This window comes from Neomonachus schauinslandi, chromosome 15 (genome assembly GCF_002201575.2).
Source record: "Neomonachus schauinslandi chromosome 15, ASM220157v2, whole genome shotgun sequence".
Taxonomy (NCBI): Eukaryota; Metazoa; Chordata; class Mammalia; order Carnivora; family Phocidae; genus Neomonachus; species Neomonachus schauinslandi.
The window spans coordinates 34,802,664-34,828,076 of NC_058417.1; the positions used below are offsets into that span (position 1 = coordinate 34,802,664).

The following is a 25,413-nucleotide window of genomic DNA, read 5'->3' on the forward strand; positions in this document are numbered from 1 at the left end:
GCCGCCCGCCGCCCGCCGCCCGCCGCCCGCCGCCCGCCGCCCGCCGCGCCAGCTCTCACCTGTGACTTCGCGCCACTCTTTCAACTGCAGCGCAGGCCCCGGAAGCAGATCGCCCGGTAGCGGAAGCAGATTTCTGAGACCGGAAGCGAGTGTACGGCAAACATGGCGTCGGTGGCGCTGGCGCTAAGGACGCGGGCGGCTGGTAACGGGACGCCGTGGCTGCTGCGGGGCGAGGGGTGCAGGCGGAGCGGGGACCCTGCAGGGAGCCTGAGGGTGGAGGCCGTTCCCCGCGGAGGCCCCTAGGCGCCGAGCCGGGAGAGCGCGGGGGGCCCTCGAGCTTTGAGGGGCAGCTGTCACTGACCGCGTCGGGCGCCCGGCCTTGGGTGGTGGTTCGAGGAGCATGTGTCCTTCCTTTGCCCCGCGCGCAAGTACAGCTTCCCTAGCTTTTGGTGACGTGGGCACGCTGCTTCCACTCCGTGGATCCCTTCATCTATAAATACTGGCACACTGGAGCTCAGAAAGTTAACAGATTAAAGTCTTTGTGCCAGACAGTGCAGTTAGGTGTTGGGGATCTCAGCAGAGATGAAGACAGTCTCTATCTCCCGGGCCGGTTCTTTCTAGTGGATAAGCCAAAAATAAGCACAGAAACAAAATGGTTGTAAATTGTGACGAGTGCTGTTAAAGAAAGCAAAAATGTGTGTTTGCTGTCTTTTGGGGGGTTGGTGGTCAGGGAAGCCCTTCAAGGAGGTAACATCTAAGTTAAGACCTAAAGGATGACGGGAGGCCTAGCCCTGGTAGAGAATGAGGGGCAAGAGAGTGACATAAGCCAGTTTTACATGTTGAGAAGCAAACCATTGCTCTTAAGTGAATTTAAAAGGGGGTAGGAGTGGAAAGGAGGAAAACAGATGGGAAGCTGTAATAGTAGTCCTGATGAGACATGATTTAGCCAAGATGCTAGTGTCAGTGAACTTGGGGGAAATGGGTGGTTTTAAGATCAGTTTTGGAGATAAAACTCAGAGTTTGCTCGTGAGCTGGATATGTGAGATGAGCAAAGGAAAGTGATCTGCAATGACTCTCTGATTTCTGCCCAAGCAACTGCATAGTTGGTAGCATCCTTTACTCTGAGGTGGAGGATGGGGAGTAGGCTGAAGGGCAAAGATTTGTGAAAGAGATAATGTAGATAAAACAAAAGCCCCATTCCTCAGCTTAATAAGTTAGAGGATGAATGAATGAATAGATTTAAAGGTAGATAGATCTTGGTGCTGGGCATTTAACATGTCTTTCTAAGCATTTATTTCTGGTCCTTTGTCCCAGCTACTCTCTATCATTAAAACTTCAGAAACCTGAGGGCGCCTGGGTGGCTCAGTCGTTGGGCGTCTGCCTTCGGCTCGGGTCATGATCTCAGGGTCCTGGGATCGATCCCCGCATCGGGCTCCCTGCTCCACGGGGAGCCTGCTTCTCCCTCTCCCACTCCCTCTGCTTGTGTTCCCTCTCTCGCTGTGTCTCTCTCTGTCAAATAAATAAATAAAATCTTTAAAAAAACAAAACAAAACAAAAAACAAAAAAAAACTTCAGAAACCTGGTTTCAGGAACTCTGAACTTGTAGGCTCTGGAGACTCACAGGGCTTCTCTAAAGATTCTGGCATAACCCTGATTAACCAGGGCTGTGTCTGGAGACCTGAAAGCAAGGACTGCCAGCCCTGTGCTTGTCATATAGCAAGTGGCTTCCAACTTAGTTAGTATGAATTTTAGTTCACTCTCCTTTTAAAAAGAAATGCCATTGAGCATTTTGGAATGAGTATGGAGAGGTCAGGTTGTCAAGGGCAGGGCGTCAGTCTTCTTGGTCAGGACACGTACTGGGTGGGCTTGCTGACGAAAGAGTCCAGCCTTCTGAAATAGCTAAGAGCCTGTGGGAGCTACCCTCCGAGAAGCTGCCCTTTTTGTTTACGAGTATTTGGTGTGCAGGGGATGGGTGAATGGTTGAGAAAGTGGAGGATGACACCAAAGCAGGACCCTCTCTCTGGGTGTCCTATTGCTGGGCTCTGTGGTCCAGCCCCTCCACAGTGTCTGGAGCCTTGAGGACATGTGGTGAGTGAGGCTGAAACCAGCAGCTCTGTGGTGTCCTCTCGCTGGCTTATATTTCCTGTGGTGTTTGTTTCTCTTCAACAGGACTGAATGTGTCAGGACCCAGGGCACATGGTGTTTATTTTCTTTCCGTGAATATTTCACTGCCCACCGCCTCCCCCGGCCACACACACACTTCTCATGCAGGGCATACGCCCTGGACAATACAAGGAATGACTTGTCCCCTGCCTTGGAGAAGGCCAAGGACTTTCAGACACTCCCTGAAAACCACCAACACAGTCAAGTGGCATTTCTGCTCACGTATCTTCCTCACCTCCCCCGCCACTACCCCTGCCACCTCTCAGCTTACCAAATGGCCCATTGAGGCAGAGAAAGAGTGATTGGGAGCCTCTCTGAACAACATTTCTGTTCTGTCTGCAGTTACAGCCCTGCTGAGCCCCTCTCAGGCTGCGTCTCTTGCCATCAGATATGCATCCAAGAAGACAGGTGGCAGCTCCAAAAACCTGGGTGGAAAGTCACCAGGCAAACGCTTTGGCCTCAAGAAAATGGAGGGTGAGCGTGTGCCTTGGCTTCCATTTTCCAGCTGCACCCTCCCTTGCTGTCCCTGGCATTCCTTTGCAGAACAGGAAGACCATGCCCCCTCCTGGTCCTGTACTCTCCACTTAGCTTGCCAGAGCACTTGGCTCCAGATTACAGATGCAGAGAAGACCTGAGGCAGGGAGGGGGTCCTGAGGAAGAGCAGATAGGTGTGAACCTGGGCCATGTGATTGGAGAGAAGAGTGTGGAGACTGGGGGGGGGGGGGGGTTCAGGGGGTGAGACTGGCAGAGGGAGATGGGGGCTGCTTGTGTCCGAGCATGTAGGAATTGGCTTTGTCCAGGGTCAGGCTTAGAGGTTGGTGTGCAGCATCTGGGCCAGGAAATCAAGGGCCGGTATGTTTTTTCAGCAGTTTGCTGTGCTGCCCCATCACTGGGGCCCACAGTCAGCATGCTTATGCACTTTTCTTCTAGGTCACTATGTCCATGCTGGCAACATCCTTGCGACTCAGCGCCACTTCCGTTGGCACCCAGGCGCCCATGTGAGTTCCTCTGTGGCCCTTTCCCCTTTTTTCTTTCCCAGGACCACCTCTCTCTGTTCCTAAGCATGGTAGTGATAATAAAACAGTTGTGTTTATGGGATGCTTAGCAAATGCCAAGCATCATTTTGCTTCCTGGGCCTGCATTGTCTCGTTTCATCCTTAGCCCATCCCCATGATGCACTAGGTATCACTAGGTATCCATTTTCGAGGTAGGATGCCAGAGACTTAGGGAGTAGAGGGGGCCACATGGCAGAGCTGGGGTTCATGCTGGGGCTGCCTGCCTCTCAGTCACTGTGCTTTGCCTTGTGGAGCATCAGCCTGGTTCTCTTGGGTCTCCTTTCTAACCCCACCTGTTAGAGGAGGAGATGCCTAGTAATTTGAGATACTTTTTGAATCTTGGGAAACTAATTTCAGTGTATTCCTTTTTCTTTCTTGCTAATCCTCTTTTGCCCAAAATTGTTATTAGATGGCTGAAAGATAGTTTGAATTTAATAAAATAGAATTCAGTGTATGTGCCAGAAACTAGGTCCATATCAGGCAGGGATTTCAGTTTTCGGCAAGTTGGGATTACTTTCTGAGGTAGGAAGGTTCTTTGTTAACACAGATCTGTACCGTACTCTTTTTTTTTTTTTTTTAAGATTTATTTATTAGAGAGAGTCTGAGCAGCCAGCTGAGCTTGGAGCCTGTCTTGGAGGCCCGATCTCACAACCCCGAGACCATGCCCTGAGCCAGAAATAAGAGTGGGATGCTTAACTGACTGAGCCACCCAGGCACCCCCGTACTGTACTCTTCACATTATCTTAAATGTTAGTTTAGTTTCCTTTGTAATCAGTCCCCTCACCGCCCCTTTTTTGGCCATTTTAGTAGGCATATAAAGACTGATAGTAGCCAATAATTAGGTCAGAAATGCTAGTTTACATGTGAATGGATTGCATTTGTAGTAGCTTTGTCTCTTAGGACTTGAGGCCCTAGCTGTGTGGCTGTGGTAACCCTGGGGACTCACTCAAATAGCGGCAGCAGTAATAAAAGCTGACGTGTTTTGAGCTAAGCAGTATTCTAAGCTCTTTATGATCAACTCACTTAATCTTTGAGGGGGACCTCATAAAAGTAGTTAATATTATCCCCATTTTGCAGATGAGAAAACGGAGACACAGTGAAGTAATGCAGCTTGCCCAGGCCACACGACAGTAGGTAGTGGTGCTCGGATTTGAACCCGGCATCCTGGCTCCAGAGCCCATTCCTTTAATCAGAGAAATATTGAAAAATGCTCTATTGCCTGGGTAAAAGTTGCCCCACATCCAATCTCAAGTTCTAAAGGAAAAATGCTAAAATATATGCAGTTTACAAACTGTATACGCAACACGTAGTTTATTCTCCGCTCATAGTTTTCATCGAGAGCAGTTAGAAATGGTAGCTGCTTCACAAGGTGAGGACTAAAGGGGTCAGGGGAGCACTGCCTGCACATGCAGGCGCTGCGAAAGGACTGGTGCCTGTCACTATGATTGCTGTTTTGTTAGATGACGTATTACCATAGGGCTTTGGTCCATACTTTCCTTAGAGCCTAAACTTCAGAGGTCACTATGTAGGACGAAACTATGTCAAGCTCATGTTTACTATGACAACTCCAGTGTTTTTTAATTTTAAGTGAGGCCGGCTCCCAGGGGGCAGTGCTTAGGGGCATCTTCCCGGGCCTGGTTTGGGGATCTGTCCGGTGTGGTGCCCGGCCAGCCGCACAGACATGGGTCTAGAGACCAGCCTTCAGGGACTGAGCACCCGTGAGGATTGGCTGTTGGAGTTTTCCCTCTTCTGTTACAGAGTCCTAGATGCCAAGGAGGTGCCAGGCAGCAGGAAGGGGAACCCGAGATAGAGCTTTCTGATCCCCCCCTTGGTCCCAGAGCCTGAATCCTTATGAGAAGTTTGTCCCGAAGCCCTGGGATGGACCTCCCCGCTGTGGGTCCAGCTGACCAGGTCTTTGTGTTGCAGGTGGGGCTGGGGAAGAAGAAGTACCTGTATGCTCTGGAGGAAGGGGTAGTCCGCTACACGAAGGAGGTCTACGTGCCTAGTCCCAGCAACGCAGAGGATGTGGATCTGGTCACCAGGCTGCCCAAGGGTGCTGTGCTCTATAAGACTTTTGTCCACGTGGTTCCTGCCAAGCCTGAGGGCACCTTCAAACTGGTAGCTATGCTGTGAACTCCTGGTTGAGGCCATTGGTTGGAGCCTGGAGCCCAGGTGACAGGAGAGGGTGACAGCAGAAGAAGTCAAGGGTCGGGACAACAGGGCCTCCTGAGGAAGTCTGCTTGGCGGTGGTTGCGGAAGTCTCTGAAGTGACTGGCTGGGAAGCCTTCTGGGAGACTTGACCTGGGGCCAAAGATAAAGTTTGCTGGAGTCATGAGCCTGTGCTGTGTGGGGATAAACCTGGCTGGGGCTCCTTACGCGTTTATTGGTCCTTAGCCACGTTCGGTGGTGCACACGAGGAACAACCGCAGAGCAGAAAAGAGAGCTCTCAGAGTGAGGAAATGACAGGAGGGGAGTGTGTGTGAGGAGGGGATTGCTTTAACACCATCTCCCCGAGGGAAAGGAAGAGGAGAACCACCCCCCCACCCCCCCCATCCCTTGTCCGGAGGGGTCCTGGGAGGAGTGGGTGGGAGGGGCTACAGAGGAAGCAACAAGGTCATGTCCTCTCCTGGAGCCACATTTGGAGGGAGCTGGGGCTGTAGCCGCCGGAATGGCCACATGGTGGACCCCCCCGTGGATCCGGCCTAGAGAGGCCAGGTGGACCCAGGTCCTTTCAGTGATGTGGCAAAATGAGTGACAAATGGGCTTCTTTCCGCACACCCACCTCACATCCTTTTCTGGTTCTTGGTTTATCTCAAACCATAAACAGCCTCCGAGGATCTGGCTTTAGGAATACTCAGTGTGGGCCTAGAGTGGGCTGGGACAGGCCTTCATTGTCAATCCAACCCAAGACCTTCAAGGCTTAGCTTCCAGTGGAAGGGCCAGGAAGAAAGCCTCAGCTGGGGCAGAGGGCCGTCCTGGCTTTTGGAGGTAGGTGGTTTGGGCTACAGCCACAGAGGGGCTTATAGAGTCCAGTGGCTTCAAAGACTCTGCCCTGCAGGCAGGAGCTTCAGGGATTGGAGGCACAGAAGCCCCACAGTTCGCGAGATCTGCCTTGAACTTGGCACTTTGTTCTCTCAGGGCATGACCCCAGATTCTCCATGTGCAGATCCTTGGCAGAGGTGACCCAGGGTTTCACCCCACTTCTTGTGGGGTCTCATGTACCAAGGCCCCAGCTGGGAAGATTGCTGGGGGCATCTCTGTCAGCTCAGCACTGTCCCTGCCAGGCCTCTGGAGAAGCTCGAAGGGGCAGGATGCAAGAGGTTCCCTCCTATACAGCGGTGTTGCCCTGAGCAGAGCGGGGCCGGGGGGCTGCTGCTTCATGGGGTGGGCAATCAAAGCCACAGTTGGGTGATGGTGCAGGCAGTGACTTTAGGGCCCCATAGCTTGGTGGCAACTGAGGGGTGGGGAGGAAGGCATTAGCCATTCCCTGACACCCCAGCCTCTCTCCACCTGCCCATACGTACACGCACTTTCTTCGGGCTTCGGCCTTCTGTGCCTCCTCTCCCCCAGTGATGTTCCTTCCTGGAAACAAGTTGAGCCCTAGAGCCGTTGGCTCCGTGGAAACCCGCAGAAGCCTGTTCTGAATCCCAGAGCAGGCCCCCCCCGGGCTGGGGTCCGCTGTCCTTCCCTCCACCCAAAGAGGTGAAGTGGGGCTTCCTTTCAAATCCTGGGGCTCTCCCCATCAGTGGCCCTTTCCTCCTCCTGGTCTGAGGGGCTCTAACTGGGCATTATGTGTAAGAGTAATATGAAAATAGCTCACTTCTCCAAGGCACCCGAGGCTAGGAATGCTGAACATTCACCTCTCTGCAGGCCCAGATCCCGAAGCGCTGTGCAATCAGCTGGTGAACCTGCTTCTGCTGGTTCTTCTTTCCAGTATTCTCCTAGCTGGGCAGGCGAGCCAGCTGCCACAGGGGCAGCCCCACGCGGACTCCCTGGCCCCTTAGGGGATAGCGCTGTGACCAAGAAAAGCCGAGGGGATCAGGCAGGCACACACGACCCTTCGGCTTCCATTTGGACCTTCTTCCCCAGGGTGAGCCCAAGATTAGGGTATCACACGCTCTCCTTTCCCAGAAGTCTCTAGGCATCATCCCATCCTCCCCCTAGCCACCCTGAGCCCCTGGCCTGGCTTCAGGCCTGCAGTACACAGCTCTCCACTGACTCTGGGGTGGCAGCCCCAAGGGTCCTCCCTCACTTGCATCCTCTGGGAATCTCAGCAGCTTTCCGCTGCCTGGACCTCGCTGGGGTCTCCTATGGTGCAGAAGCAGGGAGGGGGGCAGTCCTGGGGAGCATGAAGGATGACAAAGTGAAGCTCCAGATTCAGGGTCAGCAAGCAAGAGAGCAGAGCCCAGCCCCTTCTGTCCCTGTGTCGCTCTCCCCAACCCCTTTGGTTCTCTCCAGCGAGCCCAAGGCACAGAGCTCGCTCCTCAGCATTTCTGAGATGCACTCAGTGTAGAGGTACCACTCCTCTCTGGCCCCAGCTTCTCAGGCAGTCTGACAGCCAGCTCTGATGCCCTTTTGGGGGAGAGTCAGAGAAAACCTCCTCCTCCTGTGCCCACCTCTCCATCCTCTCTGTCTGGTGCCCAGAATTGTGTGCGTGTGTGTGCGGGGGGGGGGAAGGGAGGAAATCAAAGCATGGGGAGGTTGCTTTCTCGGACAATTCCTTTTGCTTTCTGTACCCAGGCTCCCACATGGTGTCCCGTCCCTGGGGAGAGGCCTGCCAGTATGGTAGCCACCACCCCCTCTCCCTCTGGGCTCAGTGCTCTGGGCTCTTCCCTGGGAGAGGGTGAGCCTCCAGCTGCTTGGAGAGCTGGGATAAGACCATTGTCCTCACCAGCAGCTCCCAGCACCGGGTCCCCATTAACAATAACAATCACCAGGCAGGACGCTGGCAAGGACCTTATTAACCCTTTCCACACTGCTGCTCTGGCCCCGAGGGAACCCAGGCTGGAAGGGGCAGAGTCCAGAGAGTAGGTCCTGAAGGCCCTTTCCTTCCTGAACAGTTGCTCTTCCCGGGCCAGAGAGCAGGTGCCCTTTGGCTGGGGCTGGGGAAGGGGAGCGGCAGCAGGGGAAGGGTTGTTGGGCAGGGGTGCTTACGTATTGGCTGGGGCTCTGGAACAAGAGGCAGGAGCGGGGAGCCTGGCCGCGCTGGGGCTCGCGCTGGTACTGCAGCAGCTGCAGGATGGCCATGATGAACACCAGGGACGAAACTACCCTCCCCGCAGACGCACAGTCCGGGGCCCAGCCTGCACCTGGCATGCATGGGCCCATCTAACCTCCCCACGTTGGAATCGCACTCCAAAGGTTAGGTAGGATTGACGGGTCTAGCTAGCATCAGCCTGACATGCAGGGGAAACTGAGGTGCGGGCGGTTCCCTTTCTGCTGTGGCACCAACCCCCCGCGGCAGACTTACGTAGGAGGGCAGTGTGGCTTTATCCTGTCCCTTCAGTCCAGGAAAGTGAGGTGTGTAAGGAGTTTAGAGAGGGACAAACTTAGGGGAGGGGGAAGGAACTTGTGGCAGGCTAGGCACCCTTAGAAGCGACGGGTCTGAGGGGCCCGGGGAGGACCCCAGGGCCTGGACTCAGCCCCTTCTCCGCTCTCCCAGACCTCTGCGGGCAAGGGCCCAGCCAAACACACCGTTCTTCCCAAGTGGTTTGCTCCAGGTGACCCTACAGATGAAGAGGCTGGGCTTCCGGCCCACAGCGCAGCGTCAAGGGTACATCTGATCCAACCCCGGGGCTCAGGACAGCAGCAGGGACTCAGAGCTATGGCTAGGAGGCTACCGTCCACGGTGATCCCTGCACGCAGAACCGCAGTGGCAGAGGGGTGCCAAGACAGGGCATCAGCCTTGAGCCACCTTGAAGACAGCCAGCAGGGCCACCCCCCAACCCAGGAACCCTGGCCCAGAGGAGCGACTGCATTCAGAGCCAGCTTGTCGGTGCCGTGCCATGATCCCGTGTCCTACAGAGGGCACTCCCCTCTCCGGGCCCGGCGGCCATGAAGGTCCCTCTACGACTTTCAGAAGAGGTTGGCGGGAATGGGCTCAGCGTCTGCTATACCCATCGGCCAGCCTGGAGGCTCCAACTCGCCCAAACCTCTGCACTTCCCACTTCCAGATCACCTCCCAGCGACTCTGCCCCGCCACTTCCCAATGGCCCAGGTAACGGGGCTCAAGATGCCAATTGGCTGTCTTCTGCTCCTAGCTCCCGCCTCTAAGGGAACAGAGGTGTCCAAGGTTGCCCTGGAAACTGGGCATGCGGGCCACAAAATACAAAAGACTCTGCCCAGGCTCTACCCTTCCCTCCAAAGGAATTACTGCGCAGCCTAGGGGGTCCAGCCTGCCCCAGCCAACCCCCACCCCAACCCCACATCCCGCCTGCCCTGAATCCTGATCTTGACCCCAGGGGTCCAGCCAGGGGAGGATTTCAAAGCCTCAAAGAGCCCAAACCTCCAGGCTGAGCTAACCCTCCAGAAAGGCAGCAGAGAAGCTGCGCTCGCTCTGGCCTCCATGGCTTGCACAGGGGAAAGGCCGGGGGAGGAGGGCCTCCACCGCCAAACCTGCCTTCTGAACCGGCCAGGGGTTCTGGAGCCTGGAGCGTGGTCCAGGTCCTGCAGTGCTTCCAACTCAGGAGGTCAACCCAGGCCTGCCGGAGAAGTGTGGATGGAGCTGCCCTGCAAATTAGTATCTCCTGGGGGGGGGTGGGGGTGGGGGGCTTTGGACCCATGCCTTCGCTGGGCTCCCACCTCACACCAATGAACTCAGAACGCTCAGTCAGGATGCCCAGCCACTGGGCTAAACGTGCAAACTCAGAACGCTCACGGCAGGGCACGGTCATGAGTAATAAGTAACCAGGGCCTGGTGTGATGCGGTGCGCGTGGCAGGGCTGAAACAGAGCGCATGCCCCGCTGAGGTCAAAAAACAAAGACTCTGGAAACTGTTGTGCTAACCTAACGACAGCCCGGGTGAACCTTGCCAGTTGCACGGCGAGTCCTCAGCCAGCAGAGTCTGAATGCTCTGACCATTCCTGCCTGGGTGGAACATGCTGTACCCGGTTAGCAAATTTTTCTTTTTATCGACCTCAGAGTTGATGTAAAAAAAAAAAAAAAATTCTAGAGACTCAGAGGGAGAGTTTCAGAGATTGACAAAAATAGCAGCCAGAAAAATGTCATCCTAGCCCCTCACCCGAGCACTGTTCCCCTGGAGTTGGTGCTGTCAGCTCCTCGCTGGTGACCTGCCCTCACGAGGGCAGGGGGTGGTGAGAGCACCATGCATGCCCCCTGCCCTCCTCGGGAGCTTGCTGCCGCCACCTGAGGGCTGTGACTTCGGGCTCATCATTTCGATTTCCTGATGTGCCAGATGCCCATCATAGGAGCACCTGCCCCACAGGGTTGTAAGGATTCAATGAGATGCCGCGCCTAGGGTCCACCCGCGGGCTGAACGGACCACCCCACCGCCCTTCCTGGTGGTCAGGGGCGCCCTCTGCTGGCCACTAGGAAAACTGGACATGTGGCAGTCTAGGCAGGAATGAGCCCTTTGTTCCCCAAGCGGAGCTGAGCAGGCTGGCGTGACCTGCCCAGGGAAGGATTTTAAAGGCCTGAGAAACCCTCGCTCCCACATTAAGTAAGGTGTGAAGGGCTGATATGGAGCCCTGGCTGCAGAGGAGGAAGGTGGGACAAGCCTTTCCAGCAGGCCCTCCCAGGGCCTAGGGCGGTGGCCAGGGCCCCCTGCCACTGTTACGCTTGCCCCTAAAGCTCCAACGGTAACTACCAGGCTGGGGCTGGGGCTGCCTCCATTCTGGAAGGTGCTCCATATGTCAGAGCGGGGCAGGAGCGTGAGGAGGGCTTGTGGGATGGGCCCTAGTGATGCCAAAGGCAAACAAACCAGCTTCCCGTGGAAGGGCCGGGTCAGGACCCTTGAGAACTGAACTGGCTCTCGCGCTGGCCTCCTGGGTGGCAATGAGCAAGTGTCCAAGCCTCTCTGGGCCTGTCTGGCCCTCAGAAAAAGAGGGAGCTGCTTTAGATGGGTTCTTGCATCCTTTCTGGTTCTTGGGTTCTAAACTGTTCCCACTCGAGGGAAATGAAACCTCCACTTTCTCAGGGCTGCCAGAGAACACCGGCGAAAACACTGGGGAGAAGGACCAACAGCGCTGGCTTCCCGACACCCAGGAGGAAAGACACAGAGGCTCCACTTAGAGAGATAGAGATATATTTCTTCTGTTGCATATTTCAGACTTCACACGGAGCTTTCAGGCACGATGCTGCTCTAGGTTCTTCGGAGAGCCCTGCCAAGAGTCTTCTTCCCACACTGCTCGCGACGGCTCGCCCCTCCAGGGCGGGAGCCCAGGCCCAGCGTGCAGTTCTGGGTGCCTGGGAGACTCTGCATTGGTCTTAGCAGGCCCTGACGCCCTGCCTTGCCCATCGAGGGGCCGGACATGCTGGAAAGCCCTAGAACTGGCCCCACCCCTTTCTTCTACGGCCCCCTGGCTACAAGAGGAGAGGCGATCCCGCTAGAGTCCAGCTCTGCAGAGCTCCCCCAAATCACCTGGTCTCTGGGCCTGAGAGCCTGGCCCGGCACTTGCACCCCCGTAGAGCCTCAGCCGTAGGCACCACAGGCCCAGGCTGGGGGAACGAGGCCCCGGAGAGTGAGGCAGGCCCAGCCCCCTCCGGAGCGACAGCAGATGGGCTCGTCAGGGCCCTGCTCCCCAGAGCCATGGCCCACTTCCTGGGGCTGCTCTGAGCCCTATTGCACAGTTTTCATTTCCAGTTCCTCCCTCTACTACCCATTAAAAACAAACAAAAAAAACCCCCAAAACAACAAGAAACCTAGAAGGGAAAGTGGGGAAGAGCGGGGTGTGGAAGCTGGAGCCCTTCTCCCCACATTCCTGCCCACCTCTGGTCCCCAGCAGAACCGTCGGCAGTGAGGACCACGCCCCCTTCCCTGCCGTCTGTGCGGGCTCGGGATGGCTAGCATGGCCTGCGTGTGCCTCCGGTTCTCGCCCCTCCGCTGTCTGTAAGGTGCAATTCCCCAGGTCCTCCGGACGCACTGGCTGGGGCCCTGCTACCTGAGTCGCCCGTCCGCTTTGACGGGCCCCAGCTCTGATTTGGGGTCGGGGAACACGGAGCTCCAGCTGGTCAGTCTGCAGAGCTCCAGGGACGGGCAGGCGGAGGGGCCCATGGTGCACAGTCCGGCCACAGACCAGAAGCCACTCAGCTCCCCATCTGTCCAGGCCTCAAGTGCCGGGCCTGTGAGCTCCGCGTGCCGGCGGGCGGCCTCCTCCGCGGGCTCAGGCTGAGGCAGGTTCAGGATGCCGCTGAGGCCCTGGAAACTCTGCTCCATGTACTCGTTGTGGGGCGGCCCGGCGTGCAGCCAGCTGGCATCATCTGGGGGTATGGAACAGGTGGTAAAGGCCAGCCCCTGGGATTCGGGTCTGGGCACCCCAGCGTCTGTCCCCATTCTACCAGGGAGTCACATCTCGCTGAGTGACCTGTGACCTTGCGCTAATCCACAGAACTTTCTGTGCCTGTAAAACTGTTCGTTTTTACCAAGTCAAGACCGTGATCTCTGAATTCCCACCTTGAGGATTCAGAACAGTGGGATCAAGGCACTTTGGAAGAACGTAACTTTCCCATAATGGTCTGGTCTCTGTCCCCGTGCCCCTTCTCAGCCACCCCCAGGGGTTCCCAGGGCCATCAGAGGCCCCACCCTCGGGCCCTCAGCTGTGGGGCCCTGTGCGCTTGGCTAGCCAGCCCTTCCCACCACCCCTACCTCCTACCCCCTAGACCCTCTGCTCCCCCCATGCACCAGATGCCTGTGGGGTTTGTCTCCTCAGCTTAGAACAGCCCTCTCTGTCTATAAAATTCCAGCTCCAACACCGGCCTGCTGGAGAGCTGACCTCCACCTGTCCCCATCTCCTGCATCAGGCTCAGAGTCCCCGGGGAGCAGGGGTGTGGCTTCTCTGCTCGGGATCTGCCGCAGCCCCCCTAGTACCCCATCCTTCTCTGGGTTACTCCTGATCTTCTCTGTGGTAAGGTGTAGCCAGAGAAAGGAAACATCACCTACCTATTGAGCACCTACTGCATACAAACCATGTTTACCCACATACTCATCTCTAATATTTCCCAGGGGGTAGTTGTACTAGGCCTCTCTTGAGGGAACCTGAAGCCCATGCCTGTGTCCAGAGCCTGCTCCCTTAGCCTCAGCCGACTGTGAGCTGGGCCATGGGATCCTGCCCACCCAGCAACACGGCGGACTGGGTGGCCCATCAAATCTGCTGCCCCAAGACTGAGGAACCTGGGGACCAAGAGGCCCTGGTCAGTCTCCAGTGCACGGAGAGACCAAGTATCATGTATTGAGAAGCCAGAGCCTGGGGCTGATACACAGACAGGGGACAGGTGGCCCCACAGAGACAACAGAGAAAGCACCTCTGGTTCCCGGGGTACAAGGGGGGGGGACCAGAGACATTTCCTGGGTTCTGGGGGACAGCCCTACATTCTTCCAATAATTTCCCCATTTTACTTGAGCTGGTTTGAGTTGACGTGTGTTCCACACACCCCGGAGGCCTCCAATCGTTCTATCCCTCCTACTTTACACGTAGTAAGACCGGGGCTCAGAAGGCCAATAACCTGCCAAGGATAAAGGCCCAACTAAAGTGTCAGAGGCACATCCTAAAGCCAAATCCACCTGACCACAAAGCTTACCTCACTACCCTACCGCGGTGTGGGGACACTAAGGGACAGACCACCCAGGCCCCAACCCTGCCCCTTCCCCTTGAGGGTCAGCTCTGATGGTCAGCCTCTTGGGACCGGTCACCTGCCTGGCGAATCCTATTCTGGTTTCTGGGCCTAGATCCTTACCTTTCCTGAGAGGTAGTTTGCGGTTGAAGGTCAAGGGCAGCACGAGGAAGCGGGTCTCACCCAGGGGTTCCCAGAACTGAAGCAGTCGAACAGTCCAGGCCCCTGGCCGCAGGGGCCGGCTCAGTGGGGGCTTGTACTGCGTGACCTCGGTGTCCGCGTCTACCGCGATGTCGTACGACGTGGCCACCACGTAGGTGGGGTCAATCCACACCACGGTGGCTGTGAGGTTGGGGCCCCGGGCCCAGCGCTGCATGGCCACAGGCTCATCCAGCGGCCCCAGCAACCCCCCAAAGTTCCGGAAAAGACGCTCTTTGGGGTCCCACTCGGTGCCGACCTGTAGGGAGGGAGGCAGCTGGGCAGGAGCCTGGGGGGCAAGTCCTCTCTACTCTGGTGCTGCCTCTAACTCTCTGTGTGACCTCGGACCAGTCACTCTATCTTTCTGGGCCTCAGTTTCCCCATTTTGCAGAATGAAGGGCTTGGACTAGGATTTCTCTAAGATCTTTCTCCGCCCTGAGATTTGTTCTAGGCTCCTGCTGTGGCTTGCTCGGTCATGGTGGGGGCAGTAAGGCAGAGACGAGGTTTGCGGCCCTGCCCAGAGACCCTCCCCACATGAAGCCACGGCCTCTGAGAAAGAGCCCACACTCCAAAGCCTAATGGAATATCAAAGTCCTTCTAGAAGAAAACCACTGCAGTTTCGAAGACGGGGCTTGCGTTGTAGAGTAACTTCGGGCCCCTCCCTGCTCACTGCACGTGCACCCCGCGGGGGAGGTGCTCCTCAGCGTGCGCCCGCCGGGCAGACACCGGCTCCGTCGCGGGGGAGGAAGGGCCTGTGAACCCAGTCCTGAAAGGCCTGACCCAGTCCTTATCCCTCCCTTGGTGTCTGTCCCCCTCTTCCCACTACCCTGAGTCTTGCTGGGGCTCAGGAGAAAGCAAGGGGAGGACCTGTCCCACCTCCAAACTCTGGAGCCGGCTGGCCTGGTCACTGCGCCCCAACAGCTTCAGCGACCCCTGGGGCATCAGCCACATCTCAAGCGTCTCTGCCGGCCCCTGGGCTGAGGGCCGCACCGCCTGCGTCACCAGGTAGCCCTGGAAATGGTCGTCATAGAAATACAGGTGCACGCTGGACGGCAAGCCCCGGGGCTCAAACCTAAGAAGGTTCCGGCAGGGAGAAAGGGAGATGCCATCAGCACACCCGACTTGGCCTGGAGTCCCAGGGAGGGGGGCTCTGGGGCTCTGGGGAATCCCATCCCCAGGTGCGGCCTTTGCCCCAAATCTCACACCCGCAGCACCTATGTGCCTGGCTCTTGCTCTGTTTTATTTGCCTCTTCCCCTGCTTCGGACTGGGGGTTCCCGGGGGCGGGGCGGACTCTTCCTGACTGGCCTCCCCACACGTGGAGGGCTGCGACAGGTCAGAAGGAGGTCTCACCTGCAGAGCGGGGTGGCCAGCGGGGGCGCCGTGGCGGCAGCGTGGCGCAGGCTGAGGCGGGCGAAGGCGGTGTATGCGGTGAGCGTGACGTCACTGAGCCCACTGGGGCCATCGGCCGCGTCGTACGTGTTCTCCCAGTAGGCCTTGAGGGCCGGCGTGCCCGGCGGGTAGCTGCCATACAGGTGGGCATCCAGGATCTCCAGGACCTCCTGGTTCACGGTCGACTCGAACTTCCGGGCGAAGAAGGTGGGTCTGGAGACTTGCTGGAGCGGGAGAGGCAACGGGGCTGAAGGGGCCTGGAGGTCTCGAGCGGCGTGGCTAGGGTCGGGGGGGGGCCCCCCTGCTGCCGGCGAAGCCCCGAGAACGGCTACAGGGGAAGCCCCCTCCCCCCAAGATTCTCTGGGGGGGGCTCAGCCTGAGTCCCTTCTGCCCCCGAAAGCACAGAGAGAAGGGCCGGCAGGGGGCGGGGGGCGGGGGGCACCTGCAGCCGGAGGGCGTCCCGCGGCTTGAAGTCGTTGGGCGAGCAGCCGCACCAGTCCACGACATGCTTGTACTGACACCTGCAGCCCAGCCTGCGGTTCCAGTTGGTGACCCGCAGGTTGTTGTCCACCAGGCTCTCGCAGGCCGGGCTGTTCTCCAGCACCGTGTGGAAGAAGGACTGCAGGGGGCGGGGCGGGGGGTGAGCCATGGGCGCCCCGGCCCGCAGCCTCCCCGGCCTCGCAGAGCGGGGGGCCCCGGGCACCCACCTCGGCGGGGAGCAGCGTGTACGTGTAGAACTGGCGCAGCTGGGCCACCAGTGGGTCGTCCGTGTACACCACGTATTCCACGAAGCTGCGCGTCAGCACGAACCAGTCCGAGCCGCCGTCCACCACGATGCCCGCTGGGATCTGCCGCTCGCCCAGCCGCCACATGTGCGAGTCGCACTCGTGGAAGAGCCGGTCCAGGCCCTGTTTCTTGATGAACCTGCGGGGGGCGGGGGCAGACGGGCCATGATGGGGGTTGTGGGGGGCGGGGGCAGACAGGCCATGATGAGGGTTGTGGTGGTGGGGGCAGACGGGCCATGATGAGCGTCATGGGGGCGGGGGCAGACGGGCCACGATGAGGGTTGTGGGGGGCGAGGGGCAGATGGGCCACGATGAGGGTCGTGGGCGGTGGGGGGCAGACGGGTCACAATGAGGGTCGTGGGCGGTGGGGGGCAGATGGGCCACAATGAGTGTCGTGGGGGGCAGGGGGCAGGCTCTCTCCTGCGCCCAGGGACCAGCATGCTTCAACCTGGGCGTGGTTGGGAGGCTCTGCAACCCGGCCATGTGTGGGAGGGGCTGCAATGAGACCCCTCACCTGGAGTTGTCCCGGCCATGTGACTTGAGGAAGTTCTTGTCCCGGTTCTTGGACAGGAAAGCCACCAGCTCCTCGTTTGTCCTGGAGAGGGGAAGGGGCACGGGCAGCGTGTCTAAGGGGACTGGCTCGGGCTCAGGCCACACTCCCCATCCCGGCACCCTCTGCCTTCACCCTCTGCTGCTCCCTGCCTCACAGAGAGCTGCCCTGCCCCTGGATGATGCTCTGTGGTGGTGGGCACCCGCAGCTTTCCTCTGCCCCTTGCCCTCTGACCGTGCACCCCAGCTCCAGGCCTCTGCCTGCTCCCTAGTCTCTTGTCACTCTCAATTCTGACATCACCTTCCACCAGCCCCTCCCCTAACCCACGGCTGTGGTCCAGGGACCAGAATGAGGCCTGGGGGAAGGGAAGGAGTCGATCAGGCCCCTCCCACCCCAAGGACCAAGGATTCAGAGCACCGCCCTGTACCTGGTCGGGTAGTCGGTGGCACTGAGGTTGATGAAGAAGTCCCATGCCCAGCCGGGCACCTCCAGCAGGTCCTGCATGCTCCGCAGATACATCCGCAGCAGGCTGGCCCCGCCCCAGATGGTGACCATGCGCCAGGGTGTCACCCGCACGTTCTCGTACTGCCGCGCCAGCTCCACCACCTCACGGTGCAGGTAGTTGAAGCGCTGCGGGGAGGTGGGGGGGGTACTCAGCAGCCGCAGGGTGCCCCCCCCCCAGCATTACAACCTCCCCACCCCACCCCTAGGGTGGGGTGACATGGAATGGAGAGCCCACAGGGCAGGGCTCCAGCTCCAACCGGGGGCCACCCGAGCAGATCAGAGAGCCTGGCTATAGGTGACCGGCTGGGTCTTGGTGCGACTCACTCAGATCCCTGTGTTGTCCCCCCAACAGTACCTTGTCTACGTGGATGTAAAAGAAATGCTGCTCGTGGTAGACAGCCTTGAGCAGACGCTTCAGCTGGCGGACGGCACGGCCATGAACCACCAGCATGTAGGCGATTCGGACTGGGGGGCCATCCGCGGGCTGCTGGGCCTGGACCTCGTCCCACTGGATGCCGGGGCTCATCTTCCCTGAGAGGAGAGAACAGGGCCATCAGTGAGGCCCCGCCCCAGGCCACAGGCTGGGGGTGAGCCAGGAGGGCGGACTGCCTGCCTTCCAAAGGAAGGACCTCGGACTTGGAGCCTGACGCTCCCGGGGCCCGGCTCCGCCTCGGCCGCCCAGTGCGCTTTATCACCGGCGCCGCCAGGGAGGTGGGTCCCGAGAGCTTCCTCCCCTGGGAAACGAGGGTGAAGCACCCTGCTGCGCCACCTGCCCGGGGCTGCCCCGCCTCCGCCCGTCTCCTCCTCTTACCAGCCAGCTGGCAGCGCCGGGGCACAGCCTTGGGCATGAGGCTCCCGGCCTGGTGCAGGCACACCACGTTGGCAATCTCCTGCTGGCACTGCTTGGAGCTGGCCCGGGCCAGTGCAGACAGCGCATCCTTGCCCACGATCTCGCACTTGGGGGTGAAGCCATTGTCCGTGGGCTGGGGGGCGCCCTCCACGCTCCCCGTGTCTCCGTGCGGTGGGAAGCCAGCCGCCCCGACCAGCGCCTCCCCGGCCGCCGCCCCGCTCAGGTTCTGGCGGCCTGGGGCCTCCGGGGCTGGGGCCGGTGGGATGCGGCGGCTGGCTCTGTGCCGGCTGGTGGCCGCCCGTACCACCTTGGCCACGGGCACGCCGGGGCTCTCGGCGCGACCCCGCCAGCGCCCATGCCTTCTGCCCGCGTTGCCCCGCCGCCCGGCCGAACTGTCCGTGTCCTTGGAGCCCTCGCCGGGGTCCAGCGGCCGTGGCTTCCTCTGCCTTCCTTTCTGTAAAACACAGTCAGACACAGGTCATGGGGACAGTCGCTCTCCTCCTGCTGGTTGGCTCCCTGCTGGCCTCGGGCCTAGAAGGCGCTGCCTCACCCTCCACCCCGTGGTGGCCGTTCTCCGGGGGACTCTGCACAAGGAGCACCTCCGCAGGGAGGCCTCCCCGAGCAGCCGGCCGAGGAAGTGCCACCCTGTCCGGGCGGCCGTGGCAGCCACGGCAGCCACACCCCCAGTGCTCGCACCACAGGGCACCATGTCCCCTCTGTGCTTTGGAAGCAGATGCCGCTCTCTTTTTCAGCAAATAACGAACATGAACGTCACAAAAGAAGGGCATGGAGACCCTGCAGAGGACACAAGAGTCCCCCCCCCACCCCCACCCCGCCGGGGCCTGGCTGGAAGAGACAGAAGGAAAGCGTTCTGCCAGCCAGGGCACTTCCATGCGGGAGGGCGGAGGCTGCGAGAGTAAAGGGGCCTGGCCTGGTGGGGAGCACAGAGGGGAAGCCTGGAACCCCAATACTGGTGGGCTTCTCTGGGAGGCAGAGACCAAGACGGAATCAGAGCGCATGACTGGCACTGGGTTGACACCCATGGACGACGCAGGGGGGTCGGCAGGCCAAGCCATCAGCCGGCCAAGCAGGCCTGCCCCCCCGTGTTAGACGGGACAGAAGGAAGAGCTTCGGACAACCGTGCAGCTCGGAGAGAGCCTTGGCCAGCTCCTGGGAAGGGCGCAGTCACCGGCTGGAATGCTGAGGCAGCCACAGCTGGAGGCTGGCACCTGCCGCTCCCCACGCTCCTCACGGCTAGCCGGTTCTCTCTAGAAGGGAAATCACGGCTGCCACACCCTGCTTCCCGGCTCCCCTGCCTCTTCTCAAACCAGGCGCTTCCCTAGATGGTCCGGTCACACCCGAAAGGCATGTGTACCCACCCTCTTCTCCAGCCCTCCCTGTCCCCCCTCCTCGGCGCCCCTCCCTGCTGGGCCAAATCCCACCCATCCTTCAAGAGCCAGCTCCGAGTCCCCTCCTGCGAACCGTCCCATTTGCCCCGAAGGGGAACGCAGGGGAGGGACCGTCACACCAGCCCCATGTCCGCGAGTCCGGCGGAGTAGCTGGAACCCTGAGGACGTGTGGCTCGTGTCTGGTGGCCGAGGCGTGGAAAGAGCATGAGGCGCCGTGTGACCGCTCTCCTGGCTGCCTGCCTTCTCTGAGCAGGTCCCTCAGCGATGAAATGGGAGGGAGGTGCAAGCATCAGTGAGAGACAGTGTGAGCTAGTGTGTTGGACGGAGCTGTCTCTGCCAGCCATCTGCCGCGCCCTCGCCGTCGACTCCTCTGTGGGCCTCCCCGGCCACTTACCACGGGCCACAGGCCACAGGCCTTTTCTGGCCTGGCCTCTCGACAGACAGCATGACCTGCTGGGCCACAGCTGCCCTCCTGGGGCTTCCACTGCCTCCCTGGCCGCTCCTCCTCAGTCTTCTTGGGCCACCCTCCATTTTCTCCCAAGACCACCCTGGGGCCCTTCCTCAGCCTCACTTCCTGGGCGACCTCGAGCAGCCTCTGAACTCCAGCCACTCTCAGGTGTCTCTACCTGGCCCGGACTACTCCCTTGAACCTTCAGGTGTTTAACTGCCTGCCTGCCCCCTTGGTACATCTCCCTCGGGAGCCTAACAGACCTCTGGAACCCACAAGTCCAAAAGCGAGCTCCTCCTCTTCCTCCCCAACCTGCCCCTATGTCAGTCTCCCCGTCCTGCTAACGGCGACCCCCTCCTTCCAGTCATTCAGGCCGAAACCTTTGTGGAGTCATCTTGGACTCTAGTTTTCCTCACACCCGCATCGATCCCTCAGCAGTAAGCCCTGCTGGGGCCACCTTCACGTTATGTCCAGGGGCTGACTACCTCTCACGGCCACCCCTGCCCAGCGTCCATGGTCCCCCTGCTCCTCCTCTGGTTCCCTGATGGTCTGTTCCCCTCACAGCACCCAGTGTGTTCCCATTAAAACAAGCCCCACCTCACCACCCCTCTGCTCCAAACCACCCACGGCCTCCCCTCCGAGGGCGAAACCCACAGCCCCTCCAAGAACCCACACAGGCTGCATGCCCCGGGTCTAGCCGCACCCCTGCCACCCCTCCCTTTCCGACCTCATCTGCTAACCTCATGCTCACTCTCCTCCAGCCACAGTGGCCTTCTCGGTGTCCCTCCAGGCCATGGGCCACACACTGTCCCCTGTGCCTGGAACGCCCTCCCCAGATGTCCCCACTGCTATGCCTTGCCCCCTTCAATTCTCTGCTCAGATGGCATCTTCTCAGCAAGGCCCACCCTGACGCACTGGATGCAAACTCCAGCTTCCCTCATCCTCCGCATCACTTTCCCCACAGTGCTTGCTTCCTTCTTGCAGGCTAGAATGTATTTATTTCTTTTGTGTTATCCTGTGTCTCTCCACTCACAAGGATGTAATGTCCACAAGGACCCGGCTTTTGTTGTGTTGTTCACTAATGCATTCCAAGAACCCAGAAGAATGTCTGGCAATGGGAGAAATGGCAATAAATATTTGTGGAATGAATGAATGAATGAGTGTAAGGCTCTTGGTATGGGCTCAGCATTTGATAGGATGCTAATATCCTCATTATTATTATTTCTACTATTGTTACTACCACTGGAAAAGGATTAGGAAAGAGTCAAGTGTGAAGTCAGAAGAGGCGCCAAGGCCCTTAGACACTGCGAACTCTATTGGGTTGAGTTTTCCCTGCCCCTGCCCTCCCCTCCCCTCCCCATCAGAGCACAGCAAGCACCCCCCCTGTCAGGCTGACAGCTACCTTAGGGCCAGAGGCCCACTCCTCCACCAAGCACCCACACCCTCTGTGCACGGCACCCAGCCAGCCCTCTGATCTCTTGAGAGCTGCCCGATGAGAGCTGGGGGCATCTATGCCCATCTGAGGAGACACTACAAGGGGGAGGGCAGGGTGGGAGGAGGCAGCAGACCTCAGTCCACACCCACATTGGGGAGGGCGCCCTGGACCGGGCAGCCCCCAGGAAAGGTGAGCTGAGTGTATGTCAAGCAGGTAGCGTCTGACCTGGCAACACAGCGGACAGAGAAAGACATTCTCAAGCTTAGGTGGACAGAGATGGCGGGGCCGCTGTGGGCGCTCGGGGTGGAAGCCAGTACCAGCGAGTCAGGAAGTCAGTCAAGAGGGCAGGGCGTGGGGCACACGGCCAGGCTGGCTGCGGTGGGGGGACAGGATGCGGGAGGAGATGGGCAGGCTGGTGCCCTGCACTGCAGTAGGGAGCCGGCCGACCCTGAGAAGGTCAATCCCAGGGGAAGCTGGGGGACCTGGAGGCAGCAGTGAGGAACAGGGGGTGGTCCCTGGTGGAGAGTCAGCCCCCACCTCTGCCCCCTCCCACCAATGTCCATAGGGGCATCAGCAGGGCCCCAAACTTGTGCCCCCAAGGGGACTTTCCCCAGCAGCCCTGAGGTCAGGGTGCCCTTTGATTCCTGAGGGTGGGGACTGGCCCTCTGACCTCTGGCCTGGATGCATTCTGGCCTTGGAGGTCCCCCTTCCCCACTGAGAAGGCATTCAAGTCCTCTGCCACTTCCAGAGAACACAGAATCGCTTCCCCCACACCCCACCACCTTCAGACATTTCAGACTGTGTTTAAAGTAAGTGGTGAGACCATGTTTGTGAAAGCTTTTAAAACCATAAAGTGGCTCTTTGGATGTTAATGGTCAGCCCTGGTCTCCACTCCAGCCCCTCCACAGATGGGCAGAGTGTGCGTCTGAAATGCACATCTGATCCCACTGCCCTTCCCCTGACCCCGCTTCACTTGCAACAGCACCCGAGCCCCTTCCTAGGGTCTCTAGGATGTACTCCGGACTAACTCTTGACATACACTCTTGAACCTTCTTCTGGGGAACGCGCCACACCCTCCTTCCCATTCCTCAAAGACACCCAGCCACACCCACTCTCCGCAGGCTGCCCAAACTCTGTCCACTTCTCCCCAGGATGACTGGCTTCTTCAGTGCACATGCCACTTCCTGACAAAGCCTTCCCCGACCACCCAGCTCCACCAACCCCCTTGATACTGAGTTTCCTTTCCACTGTCAGTCTCTCCCTGCCCACTGTCTGCCCTCCAGCCCCTGGACCTTGTCTACTTTATTTCTGTATCCCCAGTCTTAGCACAGAGCCCACTACGAAGTACAAGTTAACCATCGTTTGTTGACTGACTGAATGATGGACTGGATGAATGAATCCCTACGCCCAGTGTGCAGGGCTGAGATCATATTATTTCCTGGCGGCACAGCATGTGCCAGGAACTCCTGCAAATACTTCATGGGCATCATTTTCACTTAATCTTCACGATGGCCCAGTGAGAGAGATGCTATGAGTACCCCCTCTTGAGGGGGTACACTACTGAGGACTCGGCAGGAGGTTAGGTGATGCTCCTGTGGTTTCACCACCACTTGGCAGCAGTGCCGGAAGTGGACCCGGGACGGGGAGGTGGGCTGGTCGGACTTGGGCGCCCACCTTCCTAGGCATTATGCCCCGCTGCCTGGCAACCCCCGGCTCTGGCGAGGGGGCTGCTGAAGGGGCCCAAGCACCAATGGCGGCCTGGACTGCACAACCTTTAGGTCGACCTAATCGAGGATGTCTCCCATCCCAGTCCAGTAAAGCCCTATCGGCTTCTGCCAGGAACCTGAGTGTATGTCAAGCATACACTTGGGGAGGTAGGATCCCAACTATTCTACTGCCCCAGTTCTTCACCCCAGGCTGTGGGCACAACAGCAGGGATTTGAGGCCTGGACAATCTCTCGGCCTCTTCAGAGACTCACAGAGCCATCAACTGGGGGCCATTGGTTTCTGTGAAGCCCCAGCTGCTGTGCCATGGCCCTCCCCAGAGCGGTCACCAGCCTCTGCTCACACACTCCAGGGTCGGAGGGCTCCCTAACTACCTCGGAGAACGTCTCATCTGCCCAGTCTTCTCACACTGACCCCAAAACACTCTTTCTCCTCCTCCTCCTTACTGGTCCACACAGAACAAGCTCACTCCCTTCGGATGTCACAGAGCCAGCCTCCTCCCGACCCCACTCAGCACCTTTTGGAGTTATGGTCCCACATGACTCTGTTACAGCTCCCTCCCCATGCCAGCCTCTTGGTTCCCCCCAAAAAGGAATGGGCAGCCCTTATCCCAGTTTCCACAACAGGCCTTCCAAAGTGCCCAGATGTAGGAGGGCTAAGTGGACTTGGAGGCTCCCTTGGCCTTCGCACTTCCACGTGGAGAGGCCCAAGAGGACAGGGCAAGCAGAGCAACGGACTCCCAGCCCTAGAGGCACCAGAACCGAGGGGGTGGGGGTATGGGCAGAGAAGCCCTGCGCTCTGGCCCACGACTTAGGGCCAGGGTTTGGCTTACCTCCTGGACCTTCCAGGATGGCCCCAGACCCCACTGGACCCTTCCTGACCACCCTGGGAGGGGACGTGTCAGGGCCTCCAGCTGAAACCAGCCAAGAGTGAGTGACACTCTCAGGGCAGGGACCTGGGTACTGAGCTGGACAGGTTTGTCCCTGCTCCGGGCCTGAGGCTCTGCTAAACCAGCTGATGCTGTCCCCATTCCCTAAGAGCTAGAGGCCCTCCCCACCCCGCTCCCCCCCATTCCCTAATGTCCTGAGGCCACTCACCTGCTCACCTCCCCCAGCCATCTCCTCCTGAAGACCCACAGCTTTCTTCAGACCCCAGGTTAGGAAAGCCACGCCTGGGGGACACTCCAGTCCTCTCCCTCGGGGTCACTCCCTGTTCCCTCGGTTGCCGTACTGAGTTCCAGCCCCGGGCTCCACTTCTCCACTGGCAGCTGCCACTCAAGCGCAGCTGGGCGCGGATGCCCGGGGTCCCTTGGCCCCGCTCCTCCGCCCACGACGCGCACACCCCCGCCCCCACCCAACTTCAGAAAGTTTGGCCTGGGGCTCCCCACCTCCGAGCAGGCTCGGGCCCGGCCCCACCTCCCGGTCCTGCTCCCCGCGCCTGACCTTCATAGCTCCCCGGGCCGGAGACCACCCCACCAAGACCCGCTCCTCCCGCCCGGGCCCCCTGCGCGCCCGTGGCCCGGGCCTCCGGGTCACGCACCGCCCCCGCGCGCAGTCCGTGGGGCCCTTCTGGGAAAGGGGCACCAGGGGTCCGACGCCCTGCTCCCGGCGGCCGCCCGCGCCAGCACGCACGCGGCCCGTGCCCCACTTCCCCGGCCGGGGCCGCCCGCAGCCCCGCCAGGACCCCGCGCGCCCCCGCGCCCGGCCTGCCCGCCCGGCCGTCGGAGCACCTCGCCCGGCTCGTCCTCCTCCAGGCCGCTGAAGCTCCACACCACCAGGCCCTGCAGCAGCAGGATGGCCAACGCCGTGGCGATCGCCAGCTTGTAGCGCCGCACCAGCTTCTGCACCCGCGCGCTCGCCACCATCTTCCTGCCCGGGACGCGGGGCGCGCGCCCAGCACTGCAACCCGGCCGCAGGCGCGCGCCTGGGCGCGGACCGAGCCGGCTCCCCCCTCCCAAGGAGGCGGGCCGGGCGCGCGCCGGGGCGGGGCGGGTCTGGGGGCGGGGCCCACGGATCCGAAATGCCGCGCCCCGCGGGCTGGGGGCGGAGCCTGGGCCCGCAGCGCCGCCCGCCCCGGCCGCTCCGGGTCCGCCTGCCTGGCGGTGCCTTTCCTG

General features: G+C 59.7%; 2 protein-coding genes across 2 annotated transcripts; one reads left to right on the forward strand and one right to left on the reverse strand.

Moving 5' to 3' along the window:
* Positions 1–141: 141 nt before the first annotated feature.
* MRPL27 (mitochondrial ribosomal protein L27) lies at positions 142–5,550 on the forward strand. The gene is made up of 4 exons (XM_021704127.1): positions 142–202; positions 2,506–2,637; positions 3,094–3,161; positions 5,145–5,550. The coding sequence occupies exons 1-4, from the start codon at positions 163–165 to the stop codon at positions 5,349–5,351; spliced, it is 447 nt and encodes a 148-aa protein (XP_021559802.1). The 5' UTR covers positions 142–162; the 3' UTR covers positions 5,352–5,550.
* Positions 5,551–11,473: 5,923 nt separating this feature from the next.
* XYLT2 (xylosyltransferase 2) lies at positions 11,474–25,203 on the reverse strand. The gene is made up of 11 exons (XM_021704060.1): positions 25,030–25,203; positions 18,245–18,737; positions 17,789–17,964; positions 17,357–17,559; positions 16,894–16,974; positions 16,302–16,518; positions 16,037–16,213; positions 15,556–15,818; positions 15,081–15,276; positions 14,130–14,463; positions 11,474–12,656 (listed from the first exon to the last, which is right to left on the reverse strand). The coding sequence occupies exons 1-11, from the start codon at positions 25,162–25,164 to the stop codon at positions 12,334–12,336; spliced, it is 2,598 nt and encodes an 865-aa protein (XP_021559735.1). The 5' UTR covers positions 25,165–25,203; the 3' UTR covers positions 11,474–12,333.
* Positions 25,204–25,413: the final 210 nt, after the last annotated feature.

Coding starts and splice junctions, on each gene's coding strand:
- MRPL27 (XM_021704127.1), top strand. CDS start 163: ATGGCGTCGGTGGCGCTGGCGCTAAGGACGCGGGCGGCTG. Junction 203..2,505: donor GCTAAGGACGCGGGCGGCTG/GTAACGGGACGC, acceptor TTCTGTCTGCAG/TTACAGCCCTGCTGAGCCCC. Junction 2,638..3,093: donor TGGCCTCAAGAAAATGGAGG/GTGAGCGTGTGC, acceptor CTTTTCTTCTAG/GTCACTATGTCCATGCTGGC.
- XYLT2 (XM_021704060.1), bottom strand. CDS start 25,164: ATGGTGGCGAGCGCGCGGGTGCAGAAGCTGGTGCGGCGCTACAAGCTG. Junction 16,519..16,893: donor CATGGCCGGGACAACTCCAG/GTGAGGGGTCTC, acceptor CGCCCCCCGCAG/GTTCATCAAGAAACAGGGCC. Junction 15,819..16,036: donor GGGACGCCCTCCGGCTGCAG/GTGCCCCCCGCC, acceptor CTCCCGCTCCAG/CAAGTCTCCAGACCCACCTT.